General features: G+C 38.4%; 1 protein-coding gene across 1 annotated transcript in view; it reads right to left on the minus strand.

Annotated features, from left to right (window-relative positions):
• Positions 1–20,505, minus strand: part of EYS (eyes shut homolog) — a 1,685,417-nt gene that overhangs the window by 22,895 nt on the left and 1,642,017 nt on the right. Inside the window, exon 39 of the mRNA XM_033867388.2 lies at positions 18,736–18,908. Within this exon, the coding sequence (XP_033723279.1) occupies positions 18,736–18,908 (173 nt within the window). The remainder of the gene's footprint in view (positions 1–18,735; positions 18,909–20,505) is intronic.

Here is a 20,505-nt window from a genome sequence, read left to right on the forward strand (position 1 = left end):
ATGAAAGGGAAAAACCTACAACCAAGATTACTCTACCCAGAAAGCATCTCATTCAGATTTGAAGGATAAATTAAGACCTTTACAGACAAGCAAAAGCTGAGAGAGTTCAGCACCACCAAACCAGCTTTACAACAAATGCTAAAGGAACTTCTCTAGGTGGGAAACACAGAGAAGGAAAAGACCCAAAAAAACAAACCCAAAACAATTAAGAAAATGGTAATAGGAACATACATATTGATAATTACCTGAAACGTAACTGGATTAAATGCTCCAACCAAAAGACATAGACTGGCTGAATGGATACAAAAACAAGACCCATATGTATGCTGTCTACAAGAGACTCACTTCAGAACTAGGGACACATACAGACTGAAAGTGAGGGGTTGGAAAAAGATATTCCATGCAAATGGAAATCAAAAGAAAGCTGGAGTAGCAATTCTCATATCAGACAAAATAGACTTTAATATAAAGACTATTACAAGAAACAAAGAAGGACACTACATAATGATCAAGGGATCAATCCAAGCAGAAGATATAACAATTGTAAATATTTATATACACCCAACATAGGAGAACCTCAATACATAAGGCAAAAACTAAAGCCATAAAAAGGAAAATCAACAGTAACACAATCACAGGAGAGGATTTTAACACCGCACTTTCACCAATGGACAGACCATCCAAAACGAAAATAAATAAGGAAACACAAGCTTTAAATGACACATTAGACATGATGGACTTAATTGATATTTATAGGACATTCCATCCAAACACAACAGAATACACTTTATTCTCAAGTGCTCATGGAACATTCTCCAGGATAGATGATATCTTAGGTCACAAATCAAGGCTCAGTAAATTTAAGAAAATTGAAATTGTATCAAGTATCTTTTCTGACCACAACAGTATGAGACTAGATATCAATTACAGGGAAAAAAAATGTAAAAAATAGAAACACAAGGAGGCTAAACATTATGCTACTAAATAACCAAGCAATCACTGAATAAATCAAAGAAGAAATCAAAAAATGCCTAGAAACAAATGACAATGAAAACATGATGACCCAAAACCTATGGGATGCAGCAAAAGCAGTTCTAAGAGGGAAGTTTATAGCAATCCCATCCTACCTCAAGAAACAAGAAAAATCTCAAATAAACAACCTAAACTTAAACCTAAAGCAATTAGACAAATAAGAACAAAACCCCCACAAAGTTATCAAAAGGAAAGAAATCATAAAATTCAGATCAGAAATAAATGAAGAAGAAATGAAGGAAACAATAGCAAAGATCAATAAAAATAAAAGCTGGTTCTTTGAGAAGATAAACAAAATTGGTAAACCATCAGCCAGACTCATCAAGAAAAAAAGGGAGAAGACTCAAATCAATAGAATTATAAATGAGAGAGGAGAAATAACAACTGACACTGCAGAAATACAAAAGATCAGGATTACTACAGGCAACTATAGGGCAATAAAATGGACAACCTGGAAAAATGGACAAATTCTTAGAAAAGCACAACATTCTGAACCTGAACCAGGAAGAAATAGGAAATATAAACAGACCAATCACAAGCACTGAAATTGAAACTGTGATTAAAAATCTTCCAACAAACAAAAGCCCAGGACCAGATGGCTTCACATGTGAATTCTATCAAACATTTAGAGAAGAGCTAACACCTATCCTTCTCAAACTCTTCCAAAATATAGCAGAGGGAGCAACAGTCCCAAACACATTCTATGTGGCCACCATCACCCTGATACCAAAACCAGACAAAGATGTCGCAAAAAGAGAAAACTACAGGCCAATATCACTGATGAACATAGATGCAAAAATCCTCAACAAAATACTAGCAAACAGAATCCAACAGCACATTAAAAGGATCATACACCATGAACAAGTGGGTTTTATCCCAAGAATGCAAAGATTCTTCAATATATGCAAATCAATCAATGTGATACACCATATTAACAAATTGAAGGATAAAAACCATATAATAATCTCAATAGATGCAGAGAAAGCTTTTGACAAAATTCAACATTCATTTATGATGAGTAGGCATAGAGGGAACTTACCTCAAGATAATAAAGGCCATATATGACAAACCCACAGCCAATATTGTTCTCAATGGTGATAAACTGAAACCATTTCCTCTAAGATCAGGAACAAGACAAGGTTGCCCACTCTCACCACTATTATTCAACATAGCTCTGGAAGTTTTAGCCACAGTAATCAGAGAAGAAAAAGAAATAAAAGGAATCCAAATAGGAAAAGAAGAAATAAAACTGTCACTGTTTGCAGATGACATGATACTATACACAGAGAATCCTAAAGATGCTACCAGAAAACTACTAGAGCTAATCAATGAATTTAGTAAAGTGGCAGGATACAAAATTAATTCACAGAAATCTCACACATTCCTATAGACAAATGATGAAATATCTGAAAGAGAAATTATGGAAACACTCCCTATTTACCATTGCAACAAAATGAATAAAGTACCTAGGAATAAACCTACCTAAGGAGACAAAAGACCTGTATGCAGAAAACTATAAGACACTGGTGAAATAAATTGAAGATGATACAAACAGATGGAGAGATATACCATGTTCTTGGATTGGAAGAATCAACACTGTGAAAATGATCATACTACCCAAAGCAATCTATAGATTCAATGCAATCCCTATCAAACTACCAATGGCATTTTTACAGAACTAGAACAAAAATTTCACAATTTGTATGAAAACACAAAAGACCCCAACAACTAAAGCAATCTTGAGAAAGAAAAATGGAACTGGAGGAATCAGGCTCCCTGACTTCAGACTATACTACAAAGGTACAGTAATCAAGACAGTATGGTACTGGCACAAAAAGAGATATATAGATCAATGGAACAGGATAGAAAGCCCAGAGATAAACCCACGCACATAGCATCACCTTATCTTTGATAAAGGAGGCAAGAATATACAATGGAGAAAAGACAGTCTCTTCAATAAGTGGTGCTGGGAAAACTGGACAGCTATATGTAAAAGAGTAAAATTAGAACACTTCCTAACACCACACACAAAAATAAACTGAAAATGGATTAAAGTCCTAAATGTAAGGCCAGACACTATAAAACTCTTAGATGAAAATATAGGCAGAATACTTTATGCCATCAATCACAGCAAGATCCTTTTTGACCCACCTCCTAGAAAAATGGAAATAAAAACAAAAATAAACAAATAGGACCTAATGAAACTTAAAATCTTTTGAACAGCAAAGGAAACCATAAACAAGACTAAAAGACAACCCTCAGAATGGGAGAAAATATTTGCAAATGAACAACTGACAAAGGATTAATCTCCCAAATATATAACCAGGTCATGCAGGTCAATATCAAAAAAAAACAAACAAACAACCCAATCCAAAAATGGCCAGAAGACCTGAATAGACATTTCTCTGAAGACGATATACAGATTGCTATAAACACTGGAAAGGATGCACAACATCAGTAATCATTAGAGAAATGCAAATCAAAACTATAACGAGGTCACCTCATACTGGTCAGAATGGCCATCATCAAAAAATCTATAGGGCTTCCCTGGTGGCACAGTGATTAAGAACCTGCCTTCCAATGCAGGGGACACGGGTTCGAGCCCTGGTCTGGGAAGAACTCACGTGCCACAATGCAACTAAGCTCGTGTGCCACAACTACGGACCTTGCGCTCTAGAGCCCACAAGTCACAACTACTGAGTCCACGTGCCACGACTACTGAAGCCAATGCACCTAGAGCCTGTGCTCCACAAGAAGAGAAGCCACTGCAATAAGCTTGCACACTGCAATGAAGAGTAGCCCCCACCTGCCGCAACTAGAGAAAGCCCGTGTGCAGCAACAAAGACCCAATGTAACCAAAAAAAAAAACAACCTACAAATAATAAATGCTGGAGGATGTGGAGAAAAGGGAACTCTCTTGCACTGTTGGTGGGAATGTAAATTGGTACAGCCACTATGGAGAACAGTACGGAGGTTCCTTAGAATCTAAAAATAGAACTACCATATGGCCCAGCAATCCCACTCCTCGGCTTGTACCCTGAGAAAACCATAATTCAAAAAGAGTCATGTACCAAAATGTTCATTGCAGCTCTATTTACAATAGCCAGGACATGGAGGCAACCTAAATGCTCACCAACAGACGAATGGATGAAGAAGATGTTGCACGTATATACAATGGAATATTAGCCATAAAAAGAAACGAAATTGAGCTATTTGTAATGAGGTGGAGGGACCTAGAGTCTGTCATACAGAGTAAAGTAAGTCAGAAAGAGAAAAACGAATACCGTATGCTGGCACATATATATGGAATGTAACAAAAATGATTCTGATGAACTTAGGGGCAGGACAGAAATAAAGATGTAGATGTAACGAATGGAAACCTAATGCAGGACATAATCCACTAGTTGTATGTGGTGTTTGATGGTGTGGTCCTCGGGAGGCCTGTGCTTCTCTTCCAATTTTACTTTGTTTCCGTGTCTCTGTAAGTGTTTCTCTGTGCAGTTTAGCATTGACAATCTCTGAGTGACTCTCCATAATGCTCATGATCCACAAAGACTTATGTTAAGGACCCCATAGTTGAAACTTAGGAAATTCAAGACAGTTTCTATGAAGAGATCATTAAACATCTCAGGATACCTGGCCTTGGTTTTTATTTACTTTTTTAACCATCATGGTTAAAAAGTTTGAAAGGTACTTAAAGAGCTAAAAAGACCTCTTCCTTATTTCTTTTGTAAGATATTCTTGTCTGATAATCTCCTGGTCTTTATTATTGGGATATGGGAGTGGGGTAGTCATCAAGGCTGCTTATCTAACATTTCAGTTTTCCTCTCCTTTTCATCACATTATAAGATTGCATTTTCCTGCTCTTTTTGAGGTTAGAAGTGACCTTGTAATTTGCTCAGCCCAATCAAATGTGAGCAGAAGTGACGTGTATCACTTCTGTCAGAACCAGGGCATGAGTCACTGTATTACCTTTTCTTAGACTCAGTGATTGTAGTAGAAGCATCAGTCAAGAAAAAGCTTCTATCCACCTGGGTCCCTGAGTAACTAGTCTGAGTTAAGCCACCTTGCTGACACATTCCATAAGGAAGAAATAGATTTTTGTTTGTTAAACCACTGAGATTTGGAGATTGTTTGTTATTGCATCATAACCTAGCCTAACATGATTGATACACGGAGTCTACAAAGATCAGCAGGAAAAAAAGAATAGTCTTAAGTTTCATGTAATATCAATACATGTAGTCTTTTTGTTTTAATCACAATTGTTCATGTTCAGGCAAAGTTGTGTTTACAAAATATATCTCTAGGACTGTCTTTCTAGAGTAGTAGTTCTAATCTCTTAATTGATCAGTGATAACAGGGACACCATCAATTTCCCTAATTGTACAGTGATACATAGAAGTTCCATACAGTAAAGGTATTTTGAAATAAGCTAGCGATTGGTTGGACTTGGAATTCTTTCACTCTGAGAGGGTTCTCTACTATGGTTGGGGTGGCCTCTCTGAGATAGAGTAGAACCTAGTAGTAAGAGAAGGGGTCATGGTGTTTTAAATCGGGTTAATGCCTATGGGTTAGTTATGTCAAAGGTCAACTTGGGGCCTAGTGAATTAAAAAAAGATTTTTTTGTAAGGCTAAGTTAATAAGAGTGTTAATAAGAAACATTTCATATTCAAAAGTACAAACTGTCATGTTATAATTAAATGAAATAGTCTCTGCTAAACTAAAAAACAGCAAGAAGAAAACGTCTAATGCATTTAGTGTCAATATTCTGAAGACAAACAGTACCTTATTCTTGTTTACTATAAATGGATAAAAACATTAAAAACAAGAAACCCATGATATATGGTAGCATCAGCTATGATGAAGGATCTTTAATTTTGTACATTCTTTTCTTCCTCTGGGAGAAAATATTCTAAAATTTTTAAATGATTATTTGCAGAGAATCTGGGGTCCTAAATGTATTTATAGGCAAGGTATTAAACCAATCTAGGAGAATAGAATTACCAGTCATCAAATTATTGCATATGATCTTTTAAAAATTAGTTAATTTTACCCTTTTATTTGGAAATAATTTAAAATGCATAGAAAATTTAAAAAATAAAATGAGTACAAAGCATATTGTACCCAGATTCATCTTTTGTTAATTTTCTTACCCTGTATCTAGTGCTGTCTGGGTATCTGTCTACATGATATTTTTTCTCAATAATTTGTTCCATACATCATGGCTCTTTGCACCTAACAACTTAGAGATATTCTCATATATATAACCACAGTACAGTTATCACCTTTAATAAATTTAATATTAATACCATCCTTTCATCTTACCTAGTATTAATATTTCAATTTTTTCTGTTGATCCAATAATATTTTACCCTAGATTATGAAATCTCATATGACTCAGATGTTGCATTGAGTTGTCATATTTCTTTAATGTCTTTTAACCTAGAACATTTCCACAGTCTTCATTGTCTTTCATGACACTGATGTTTTTGAAGGATCTTTTCTTCCCTCTTTGTTTTTGAAAGGAATGCTCATCGTTTTGGGTTTGACTGATATTTCATTCTAAGCAGATTTAGGGTATGCATTCTTGGCTGAGGTGTTTCACAGGCGATGTGTTCTTCTCAGGGCATCACACAAGGAGGCACATGTATCTATCTGTCCCTCACTGGTGAAATCAATTTTGCTCACCTTTGTCAAGGTGTTGACTTATTTTTTTCCACTGTGTGCTATTCTGCTGTATAAATATGGCATTTTTTTCTTCCTTGCAATTCATATGCAGTTTATGGGAGATACTTTAAGCCATGTATATCTACATGCATCAAAACTGTCCCTAGATTTAACATCCTTTGATTATTCTAGCCTGAATCAGTCTTTATTTGGATGCAAAATTCCCTCCACAATTATGACCTGGGTGCAGTAGCTTCTCAAATGCTCTCCGGAGTTCTCACAGAGGTATCATGGTCCATGTGTTGTTAACTTGGTGTCTCTGTAGGGGAAGGACAGCCTGTAGCTTCCTAGTTTGCCATCTTGCTGACCCACATCTCTGCTTTTAAAGCACAGATTTTCTTAAAACCTAAATCTCTGCAAGATTCCCCTCAAGCATTAAAAATTTTATCACCTCTCTACCCTGGATGCAGTAACTGCTTATTTCAGCACACTTCTTAAATCACTTCAAGTTGAGCAAGTCCCATTGAAAGTGGTTTGCTACCAAATGTTTCTGTTCTCAGTGGTAGAACTCAAGCTTTCTAAAATAGATTACTAATTTCCAGAGTGTTGTTTCTCATGATGGACTCAAAGCATAGTCTATTCAATAAATAAATAGTTTTCTATCTCCACATGTTATAAGCCTATGAGGTTAAATTGTTGCCCTCATGGATGCACATCTACTTTGTTCTCAGCAAATGTGCTGAGTTTAGGGCTCTCCAACTATGCTCTTGATTTCATGACTTTAATGCAATAATCTTGACTTTAGCCACAGCTCTCCTACTGTACCACAGTTATGTTCTAGTCAGTCAGTCAAGAAAAAGAGATGAGAATAATTTGAGACTTTTTGTGGCATTTATTAATCTGTTATTTGCATTTAGGTCTATGGATAGTGCATATAATTTCACTGTATCTCCTTAGCTTGTAAATACTTAATGAGAATCTAATGGATAGAAGTAACTTTTTTTTCCATCCTTAACCATGTGATTACCTCTCGATTCCAAGTTAAACAGTTGGACAAATTTTAGATTAACTAAGTACGTACATTGTTATTGCAGCAAAAATGAAGCTAAACATTCTTGCCCTTTGCTGGTTTATTATCATAGTCTATTGGGGGGTGGTGGGATCCAGCAATTGAATCTGTTGGCTAGTTGCTAACAGAAGAGATGGCTAAGTATCAATTACTGAAAAAATAAAGTCATTCCTTTAGGCAGACTTTCTTTAGCACCCAGATGGATAATGCTGAACAACTCTAATTACTTAACTCATTTAATTATTTGGGTGGCTATTTTGTTCAAATGATCTTTGAAGACCCATCAAGATAGAGTGTTGCTTAAAAATTAAGTGTTCTTCCAATTAAGTTCCCCATAAATGCTAGCCCCCAAATGGGGAAGTCATCATCTAAAACAGTGACATAGTAAATTCAGTGTAGAGATGATAGAAGATGATTGGACAGGGTAGCAGCCTAATATTTGGGAGAGTGAGTTAGCTGGGGAGGAAAAATAGGAAGTCAATGGAAACTTGCGGGGAGAACTACAGACTGAGTGAACTACAGTGAACCCTGTATTATTTTCCTGGGAATCAGTATAAGTTGTTTTGAGCTGCAGCTCCCACTGAGATTCCTAGCACCAAATAAGCTCTTTCCATGACCTGCCCTGTCAACATTAGCCAGTTCTTAACTCAGAGTGAAAAAATGGTTAGGTCTGCCTCCAGAAGTTTGCCTTGTTTGTTATTCGGTCAGAGGTTTGATATTGGTTCAAAACCACAACGATACATTGATTCTTAAACTTAATTTTGTACTGAAATGAAAATAAAGTGTATCTGCCATCATTGTCAAAAAAATTGTGTTCTATAAAATCACATGATTGTTTTATGATAAAGAAATCTGGTGATTCCTTTTTTTTTGTAGACTATGTTAATTTACTGATAACACTATTTTTTAAATTATTTTTTCTTTTTCTTTTTTTTTTAATTTTTGGCCGTGCCAGGCAGCATGCAGGATCTTAGTTCCCCGACCACGGATTGGACACGTGCCCGTTATAACGGAAGCGTGGTGTCTTCAACACTGGACCACCAGGGAAGTCCCTGGTAATTTCCTTTGAGTACTTACCTCATATGAATTCTGTCAGGTAGGCAAAATGATACTTATTATATTAGTAAGAGTTCTGGCAGTAAACAGCGCACACATATAAGGTAACAGATGCTAAGTTAAACTTTTTAATTTTCATGGTAAAACATCAATTTTATCACTTATAAATCTGGAAAACAAAGCATGTAATGATCCTTTCAATTAATAGCCAGGATACCTGGACTTCTACAGGGGTCTTAATTTTCATTTTTTGCTATGCTTTGACCATCAGAAACTTGACCGACACAACTGATATCCAAGAGTAATGGTCTAATGAAAATAAATAATTATCTCTCAAGACAACTGACTATTGCCCCAGTAACATGTCAGATCAATAGAAATCTACTTTTCAAAGATAATTTGACATAATTATCTTTACAGAACTATGACCTAATATTATGCCCGTAGCCTTTATTGTGTCAGTATAAAAAATGACCATATACATAATGCCATTTCATTTTCTAGAAAATTGTCATCAAACACAACATTTATTATGCTATTTAATTTTATTTTTCTAAAAAATGGATCATGCTCAATACATTTTTATTACAGTTCAGTGCCAGGGCACGGTTCTCTGTCTTTGATGTGAGGACTGGTATGCTTTCTTTAATTAGGCAATAATTAAGTAGCAGTCTGTTGTATTTTATGATTCACTTCAACTTCCAAGAAACCCAAAGCTAATTTTACATTCAGTTGTGTGTTGTGAAATGATTTAGACTCGCCTTGTTTTGTCTTCCTTGTCCTTCCCTCCCCTTCCCTTCTCTTCCCTTCCCTTCTCTTCTTTCCTTGGCAGGAGGGCATAAGTTTATCTTTCTATCACTATCTTGGCTACTTTTCAAATACATGTACATTTTACTGTGAGCTCTCTCTTAAGTTGTTTGGAAGTATCTTAAATAATAAATTCAGCCACTGAGTCAGGTAACTTTTGTGGGAAATTATATGGCTGTTTCAGGAGTCTCCAAGGCTCATTTACAGCAAGTCTGGAAGACAACATTGATTACATGCATGTGTCATTCAGGTTTTAAACCTTGAATAATCATCACTCACTTCACAAGTGTTAACTGAACACCATCTATGTGAAAGGCACACTCAGACCAGTAAGCAAGTCCTGATGAGTTTTTAATTTAGTGTGCCTTACATTGGTCTCTTCTATTCTCAGAGGTATTTTAATAATTTACACCTTACCTGGCATACATTTCCTTTTCAGATAAAGAGGTTTACTCACATTTCCAAGTGCATATTTCCATCTCCCCCATGCTTTGCTGAAGTAGTTTTCACTCTTAGGACGGCTATCTTACCATCCTGTATGAGTCTATCCAAAACTTACCCATTTTTTTTAACACCTAATCTAACTCCATTGCTTTTTTCTTTTTGAGATTTTTTTCTTCCAGTTTTATTGAGATATACCAGACATACAGCAGTATATAACTTTAAGGTGTACAGCCTGTTGATTTGACTTACATACATCATGAGATGATGACCACAGGAAGGTTAGTGAACATGCATCATCTCATACAGACACAAAATAAAAGGAAAAAATATTTTCTCCTTGTGATGAGAACTCTTAGAAGTTACTCTCTTAACAGCTCTCATGTGTAACCTGCAGCAATGCTATTAATTCCATTGCTTTCTAAGGCCTTTTCAGGCCCCACTAGCTAGAAGTTACGCAGGCACTGTCATTTGTCGAGCTGTTAAAGAATTCAATACCCTGGGATGTTATTTACTCTTTTCCCTGAACTGTTATTTAAATTATATACTTTATTCACAGACTTTTGCCTGGTCTCTATCTAAATTATTAGTTCTTTGAAAGGAGGGACCCTACCTTATCATGTTTTGGATCTGTCCATATTGCCTGAGTGGTTTCTCAATAAATACTTTTTAAAAAACTTAATAATCTGCTGTACTTCTATAAATAATGTGTATTTTGTTTTTAAAAGAAATCTTATATGGTCATTTGGAAAGTTTATGTCTACTACATTGATCATGATAGCTTGAAATATTTTTTACATCTTTATATAATAAAAACTATTGCCTTTTTAAAATAGGAGGTTTAAAATATTTTAGCTTAAGAATCTGTTTAAAACAAATCCATATTTTAAAAAAAGAGATGATAAAAATACCTATGTGGACATAACCTGCATTTAGCACAAGTCTAATCTAACACTTTTCCTTCCTCTGTAAGAGGGGTTCATATTTAAGGAGTACTTGTTATGTGCCAGGTTCTGTGCTGGCCTCTTTGTGTCACTGACCCCTCATCATGACCTTTATAAGGGTGGCTTGGAATCTTAGACAGTTCTGTCATTGAGACCACAGGGCTTTCTTGACCATTTGCCTTGTGATATTCCTTGGTTAGGATGGTACAGGAAAGTTTGCTTTCCTATTTTTCTTAGGATAAATTATATAGATTCTTAACAAAAGAAGGAATGAAATAATGAAATATCTTGCAATCTCTATATCTTCCACTATGGTCATGAGGATTTTAGTTTGCTTCTTTTAGAAACCAGAGGGAGCCTGTCTCTCAGTTCCTCAAATTAGAAAGTAAAGTTTGTGGTTGGATTCCATCACTGTCAATCACCTCAGATAAAAAGAGAGTGTGGGCAGACCTGCCTCAGGGGAAGAAGCCACCAAGTCCTGTCCGTAGAAATTGATTGTAAGCAAACCTTTTTTTTTGTCTGCCTTCCTAAGATGGGGAACATGGCTCAATATGTAAATATCTTCCTAAGATGGGGAACATGGCTCAATATGTAAAACATTTCAAGGGAGAAATCTTTAGCAGGAGCTGAAAACCCACTGTGTTGAGGGCTTTTGTTTGTTACTTAATGTTATCTTGAATAGAAAATTAAAAGAATTTTGTTGAAGAAAAACCTCTCAGTCTGTCTCTTACAGTTTTTAACCTTTCACTCACTACCTTATAAACAGTATTAATTATTAACTTAGGGCTTGACAAGGTGAATGGACTCTCCCTGGACTTCGGCCCCAAATTCCTCTAAAACAGAGACTTAAAAACATATTCTTTTCACACATGAGAAGCTTGATGTTCAGGAAAAGTAAGTTCCTTCCTCAAAGTCCAAGGTTAGGAAATGACAGTTGTGTGTGTGTATTTCTACTAAGATTCTAGTAGAGTCTATTCCTTTAGATACTCAAAAAGCTTAACGTTCATATAAACCTTAGAATTGTTATATATAACCCATGCACGCTTTCACTTACGATTTATCAGGTTGTATGGAAGAGCACAAACAGAAGACTAAAGAATTAAAACGTGTGTTCCTGAAAATCGTAGCTAGTGCTCATTTATTTTTTACCTTTTATAAGTATTATAGAATCGTAGAGGATCTAGTACACATGTAACTACATCCTTATTAATTATCATGGTGGGATTGAAAGTGGGGAAATAAAGACTTAAGGTTTTTTTTTTTTCTATGAAGAAAGCTTGCACATTACCTGCTGTATTTACCTGCCTGGTTAAATGCACCTGAAAATGAGCATCTGAAAAAGGCAGTAATGATCCCTGAAATTGTCCTCTACAGTGCTATGGACCCATTTCTCTACTATTAGGAAAACCACGACTCAGCAGGAAGGCATCCCACGTGTCGGGAACGCTTGGAGAATTGAACTTCGCCATTAGCTTGAATTAATTTCAATAAAACCGGGGGTAGGTGGACCATAAAGTAGGGCATCAAGAGACCAAGTAGCTTGAACATCTGCTTGCTTCACTCAAAATGCCAGCAAGTGCGTGGTTTCTTTATCTTAGAGGAGTGAGTGGAAGGAAAATTGCACTACGGATGGAAAGAATGTAGGGAAAATGGAAGCATTTTAAGTATTTCCTAGGCTAAAATTTAAAAAGACACATATCATGGAATCTCACTTGGCTAAATGTCGACGATACACGATAGCTAGAATTTAGCTAGTGTAAAACTATTTAAAGAAAAAAACAATTTACCAATAATGTGGGGAAAAATAAATGGGCAGGAGAGATTTTATGATTCAGGAAAGGTTACATGTGTTCTTGTAAATCATAAATTCTAACAGGAAAGACAAGTATAATGGAGGAGAAGAACAAATAAATAAGATTTGAGTGTAAGAGAAAAGAAATTGGACAAATTGTCCATCTCACAAAATAACTGTAAATCAGAATTCTTCTAGAATAGAATATTTTAATGGCTATTCTGGATTGCAAAATACTCTACCCTAGTTTCACCTGTTATGATTTCTTTTTAAATTAAGGTCAATAGTCCCTGTGAAATATACACCCAGATGCTGTTTGCTGACAATCCTCCTGCATCTTCAGTTTAATTTTAAAGATGGTTTAGGGCCCTTGGGCGTTTAAACGCACACATCCGAGCTAGTTCCAATGTGAACATTGTGGATTCCTGCACTTGGGGAGCTAGGCTCAGATATTTTGAATCACTTTTGGTGGCTGTGACTCTAGAAACCATTGGATTCAAATGGTTTGTTGATACTTTACTTAACCACCGGGGAATTCCTCAGTGGAATTCCAATGGAGTTTGGGGTGGGGCCTTAGTGAAAAGAAGGTACCCAACCAGGAATTATCCTTCTCTTGTCTTTAAATGGATTTTTCTTTCTGTCAGCTATAGGTGAATGTTTTAGGGGACTTGAAAGATAACATTTCCCCCATTAGTCAGACATCTAATAGCAAGGGACAGAGTAAATCAGATCTCACTGCTTAAATTATAATGCTGGGACAGAGAATGTCCCCTGGCCATCCTCTTCGTAAGAGAGTAAGTACTCTGTCTTGCTCTCCTCCTTCCCCCTCATCGCCTGCTGGTGACGTCTGTTGGCCAAACTCCACTGCAATCCACTGGAGAAGGTGTTAGAGTACGGGGCAGGGAGTGTGGGTGTGGGGAAGGGTGGGCAGATGGAAAACAGCTGGCATACTTGAAGTTGCTGTTTTACACATAATGAAATCAAGGCTCAGAGACTTCACTGATGCAGCAGAAACTGAATTGCTAGTTACTAGGAGCAACAGGACTTAACTTCAAGTTTTCTGACTCACTCTTACAATCTTCAAAGGCTTCCTATTTTCTCAGCGTGGAATTACAATTCTTTATCGTGTTTTCCAAGGCTCTGCACGATCTGGCTTCTGCTTGCCTTTCCAAACTCATCTTAATACCAACTCCTATTCCAGGAATACCGACTGCCTTTCTCTCCCTCAAACATGTGACATCATTTTCCTGTTTCCAGGTTTAACCGCTGCCCAGAGAGCCTGCCCCTCTGTCTGTGACACGTGGGTGAGTCTCACTGGCTGACAGCTCAGATGTCACTACTCAGAGAGGCCTTTCCTGACCATCCCCGCTTGAGTGTACTCTCCCAGTGACTGTCTGTCTCCTCGCCCTCTTGCTTTCCTTCATGGCACTCACTCATTCTGTGCTTTTGCTCATTGACTGGTGGGCATGTTCTGTGCTTGCCGCCTCCTACTAGCATGTCACCTCTACGGAGACAAGGCACCTGTCTTTCTTGTTCAGGCAGTCTTCCCAGCACGTGTTCTGGAACTGGTAAACAATCTTAATGAACTGGTGCCAAGCGTTACTGCCAAGGGAGGAGAACAGAACAGAGAACGCTAATGTGAGGCAGATGTCCTTCACCGTCCCTGCGCCACGGCTTCATCGGGCTTGCCAATCCACTGCAGTTTAGTTTCTCGTCATTCAGAGCTTATAAGCATGAGTTTGGGTGCTTCTTGGGGGTGGGGCTCATTTACAATAAAGACGATCATAAAGACGAAACTAGGCAGGTATGACAGCTGTAAGTCGGGTTCCATGTGCAGCCAAACTAATTTCCTAAGACTTAGGTTTCTTGGAATGGGGACGGAGAAGAGGCAGTAGAGAAAAAGATGACATGGAAGTCAGGGATTTGTAAGTTTAAGGATGTTGGTGTTGGATTTCTTGGTAATTTACACACCAGTTTATAACTACAATAAAAGTGAATTGAACCCCAGGCATTTCTTCTGCATTCTGGGTGACCATAATTTGCTCAGCTGAGTAGAAATTATGACTGCATGTCACAGACAGCTACTGGTTATGGTGCAATAAGGAACAAGCTCTCTGGGAATAAGGAAAATGCAGCTATTGACAAGACGCAGGAGCTCACTGCTGCCTGGTTTCAGGGCCTGGCTGATATCTGTTATCTGTTTTTGTTTTTTAAATTAAATTTTAGTACTGTAGCTACTATGTTGGAAAACTGCAAAGTCAATGGGTTAATGGAGATAAAGAAAACGGATCTTTTGAGACTTAAAGTTTAATTCTGTCATTTCTGATTAAGCTCCTTCATTATTTTGACTTCACAACAAATATAGTTTATAGTTCTTAAAATCAACTTTACTATAAAAATTACTCTAGAAAAATAACTTTCAATTGAGAATCTAAAACTCTATAGTCCCCTCCCTCACATAATATCAATACTTTTTTTCCCATTCAAAACAACTGTTTTTATGATATAATTTTCTATAACTTTTTAATAAAGGACTTAAGCTCTTATTTTATAGCATAGCAGGGTATATCTTTGGTCAGTTTTTGTTGAGAATACTATGAGAGTGACATAACTTTTCTGGCACATTTTATCAAACTTTCTAGACTCTCTTCTTATAAAATAATTTCATTACTGTATCTCTGCTATCTCTCTGTATAATCTATATACATACTAATATATATTTGTATATATACATACACCCAAACAAACTTTAGGTTAATACCCTGGACTTTCATCATTTGAGATTTTAAGATGCAAAAATCTGGCTTGCCCTATTGTTATAATCACTAACCCTTATGTTTTTTTTTTCTTTTTGCCTATTGTAATGTTTATTAGCTGAAAACTTTCCTTTCTTAAAATTATTGCACTTGAAATAACACTATCACTAGATTTTTTATTAGTTATCTATTTTATACATATTAATGTATACATGTCAATCCCAATCGCCCAATTCATCCCACCCCCCGACCCCCCCTACTTTCCCCGCTTGGTGTCCATATGCTTGTTCTCTATATCTGCGTCTCTATTTCTGCCTTGCAAACTGGTTCATCTGTACTATTTTTCTAGATTCCATATATATGGAATATTTGATTTTTCTCTTTCTGACTTAACTTTACTCTGTATGACAGTCTCTAAGTCCATCCACGTCTCTACAAATAACCCAATTTTGTTCCTTTTTATGGCTGAGTAATATTCCATTGTATATATGTACCACATCTTCTTTATCCATTTAGGTTGCTTCCATGACGTGGCTATTGTAAATAGTCACTAGCCCTTATATTAACTTGTCCTATTATTTCCTTCAGTTTCTAATAGCTATTCCTTTGGGAGTAATACAAGTGCACCATCTTGGTAAAGTACTTTGCTGTTCACTAACGTCAAGAACTGCTTCTTGAAAATGATCACAGTTTGTTTTTATCCTTTGAGAACTGCTAAATAAAATGTATAGCAGACACATTCACTCAGCACTGTATGACAAGTGTTAGAGATTCTACACCAATGGACAGGAACAAGAGTGGGCACCACCCTCAGTTATGTGAAAGAGGGTCAGGGAAGTCGTTCCTATAAAAGAAAGGTCTGAGTCGAAATTTGAAGGATGAAGGTATGTTAGCTGGATTCTGAGGAGAAGATGAGAGCATTTCAGGCAGAGGGAAGAGTGTGTATAAACTTCTTATTCCAGGAAAGAGTGTAGCCTATTCCAGGAGCCAAGAAGGGCCATTTTTCTTTTTTTTTTTGCAGTACACGGGCCTCTCACTGTTGTGGCCTCTCCCGTTGCGGTGCACAGGTTCCGGACGCGCAGGTTCAGCGGCCATGGCTCACGGGCCCAGCCGCTCCGCGGCATGTGGGATCTTCCCGGACCGGGGCACGAACCCGTGTCCCCTTCATCGGCAGGCAGACGCTCAACCACTGTGCCACCAGCGAAGCCCAAGAAGGGCCATTTTTGAAGAGCGGGATCTGCCTCTAATGTCATCATGAAAGAGACAGATTTCCATAGCCAGACATTATCTCATAGTCACAACTTCTGACACAATTAAACGTTTCTTTCGCTAAATCACTAGTATTCTGACCCTAAATGTCTTCCATTTATCAACACCTTTGACTTTTGGAGGAGAGTTAGGCACACATAGAATCTCAGAGAATATAGGATTAAAAATGTTTGCCTTAATGTATTTGATAAAATGGTCAGAGGAAGATTAAATTACAACATGTATGATGTGATATTACAATAAGGCCCCCAAATTATCCCAAGGTGTATATAACACAATTGGTGACGGGCTCCCGAACTTCTTCTACCCCAGCCCCTGCTGCTAAACATGGGTGCAGAGGCTAAGGCTTTCTCTTCTGGGTGGGGTGTGAGGTGAGATAGAGAAATAGTGGATGATCCAGTCTCTGGATTCCAGGAGCTGGCAGAGGGATCCCCATGTCCTCATGTTTTTGTGGCTCAATTTTCCAGATTCTTCAACTGCAAGTTTCCTGAATTCCATGCCACACTGTCCTGGACTCCCAGCCAGCCCCGAGATGGGGGGGTGGGAGTGGGGATGGGGAGGTAGGGGAATAGGGGCAAACTGAAGCAGGACTGTGTGGATCCATGGCTGGAGCCTTACTGACACGTTGGCCAGCTGCAGCCAAGCCATCCCATTAGCCTCACAGCAGCACAACTGTGTCTGTCACACAACTGAAGTTTTAGGACTCTGAGCGTGGCGTTATGGAGGTCTTCTTTCACACCCATTTTGCTGTGATATTTAGAACTACACCAGATAAGACAAAGTGAAGCATAAGTGTTGATTTATGTAAGATGCATAACTTGAGACATTGAGCAGCCCGTGCTTTCCTGATTTTCCCCAAAGCCACCTTTTCCAGTGCCCTACTTCGTCCTTGTGTCTGTGGGCATTTTTGCTCTTGCCCTAGGGGTTCTCAGAGCTTTAGCAGAGGATGCAGGTGTGATGGGGGAGATTTAAAGGTGGCTGCATCCCACTAAGCCTCCCACCAACCTTGCCTATAAAGAGAGGCTGTCAGGGAAGTTACATGAGGAGGTAAATTGTGCAGTGCCACAGGGGCTTCTTGCTTGGGGATGATGTGCAGTACAGAGCCACATTCCTTCTCCAGTCCATGAAGATGAGTTTGTGCTATTGGCTGCAAGGAATGACTTTGGTCCAGCTCTACTTGGGAAGGAGACAACAGGACTGCCATGCTCCATCCACGCCCTCCCACCCTGCAGTGTGTGTGATGTGAAGGGAATCCAGAAGGTCTGAGGCAAGGTGGGTACTAAACGGGGGAGCGGGCAGACCTAGAAGCACACTTACACCAGCTGCAGCCCATGTGGGGAGCACTCAGGAGACTGCGGGCTCCCTCAAGGCCGTTGCATGATTTGCCCAGTGGTAAGGGTATCATCAGTCATAAGGTACGGGGAGGTATGTAAGCTGAGGAAACCTAGAAAACTGAGGGCTCCTTATTGTTCCACCGGACATGGGGCCATTTCATCCCTCAAATTTCTCTTCTTTTGCACTGGAGCTGATGTATCTCCCTTGTGATATTCCCAAAGGTCTTAGTCAAATGGAAGGTACAGAGGGGGAAGCTGAAAGATGGAGGCTCGTTCTTGAATTATGAATCTAAATTCACTTGATTAGATTGCATTTAGCACAAGAGATCCAGAACATCTAGACTAAACAGACAGGGGTATTTGAGTTAGTAAATTAAAGCAGTTCTAAACATAAAGCTGTATTTTTGTAGTACTAAATTTTAATGCTATCCTATTTGTGAAATATAATGTCAAATATACAGGGGGAAAGAAGAGAGCGGACTCTTTCATTATTACACAGATTTCATTTCACTTTCCCAAAAGGAAACTGACTCACTTAAATCTGTGGACAGCATGAGTTGAGCCTCACCTTGCTCACAGTAGACTCCAGTGGTTCCTAGTGGACAGTGACAGGTGTATCCATGAGGCAACGAGACACAAGTTGCTCCTTTGCTGCAGTGGTGTGGAGGGTCATGCTCAGGGTCGCAGGTGGAAACTGTCTCCGTGCAAAAGGCTCCTTTCCATCCACTAGGACAGTTACAGCTGTAGGATAAGAAAGAAGGCAGCATGATTTGAGCACCTGTTGGGTATACACTCATGTATCCTCCTGATGTTAACTTGGCAGTTTTGCCTGAGGTTCCAAGACAGAAAAGATGTTGTATATGAAAGCCAATTGTGATGTAAACTACCAAGATTCACATTGTCAAAGGAAGGAGCTAATAACTGGTTATGGGATTACTGGACTCCACATTAAGGATTTTAAAAGGTTCAGCCCGTGGAAATTGAAAGAAAATTTGATGAGAATCATTTCTTTGGATGAAACAGCGTTATAACTCCCTCTCCTCAACCCTACCCCACCACCCAGGGGGAAAGCTGTGGATGGAGTGACCTCCTAACCTAAGCTTAGAAAAAAGAAGTCCAGCTTCTATATGTTCCCTGATACTGGGGGATGCACAAGCCCAGCTCCAGGGGCTGCAGAAGGAGCCTCAAACCCTTCCAATGGTGAGGCCAATGGTAGTGAACCAGGCCGGGGGCTGTGGCACTCTGAGTTAGGATCAGCTTGGGGACATATAAAAGAGACCTTGCCCAGAGGGTATCCTGGTATCTGAAGGAACCGTGGCAGTAAGAGGCAGTCAGTTTATGGCTGGAACAGAATCTGAGGGGTAAAGGACAGTACCCATTCTGAAGAGAGACTTTGTCTTGGTTTAGAGAATGATATTGGGAGGAGCCTGGTAGGGGAGTCTCTGATGGACTCAGCAAAGGTAGAGTTGACAGATAAAATGCAGGTCACCTACTTAAATGTAAATGTCAGATAAACAATAAATAATTTTTTAGTATAAGTATGTTCCATTCAATATTTGAATTTCAGCTAAGCAATATTTGAGATAAACAGAAAAATTACTTGTTTTTTGTCTGGAATTCAGATTTATCTGGGTGTCCTGTACTTTTCTCCCTAAATCTGGCAACAATACAGTTAGGGCACATGAGGGAAACAGTTAGCTTGAAATCCCTGCCTGGCACAGAGGACACTAAACCATCAGGTAAACAGTGTGAGTCAAGGGGGCCATTCGAGGATGGTGTGGGTGCAGAGTCAGAAACCACTGGCCCAGGGAAAGACAGCAGCAGGAGATCACACCTCCTCCTGAGACCTTTCATTCATGTGATGAGCCCTGGCTGGGTTTAGGGTAATAGCCTTGAAGAGTAAAGTGTTATTAGTATTTTGATGTGGACCATTTGAATTAATGATTGAGAGTGTATTTTTAAATTTAAGAGTTTATTAGTCAAGAGAAACAGAAAGTTCAATGGACCTCCCCATGTTTTAATTCAGGACCAAGAAAAGGATGACTCTATGAAATATGGCATGGGTATTTTGATAGGGATTGCATTAAATTTGTAAGTTGCTTTGGGTGGTATGGCCATTTTAACAATATTAATTCTTCTAATCCAAGAGCATGGATATCTTTCCATTTCTTTGTATCATCTTCAATTTCCTTTTTCAGTGTTTTACTGAACATGGGGCTGTTTCACCCCTCAAATTTCTCTTCTTTTGCACTGGAGCTGATGTATCTCCCTTGTGATATTCCCAAAGGTCTTAATCAAGTGGAAGGTACAAAGGGGGAAGCTTAAAGACGGAGCTTCA

Source organism: Tursiops truncatus, chromosome 12 (assembly GCF_011762595.2).
Source record: "Tursiops truncatus isolate mTurTru1 chromosome 12, mTurTru1.mat.Y, whole genome shotgun sequence".
NCBI classification, from domain to species: domain Eukaryota; kingdom Metazoa; phylum Chordata; class Mammalia; order Artiodactyla; family Delphinidae; genus Tursiops; species Tursiops truncatus.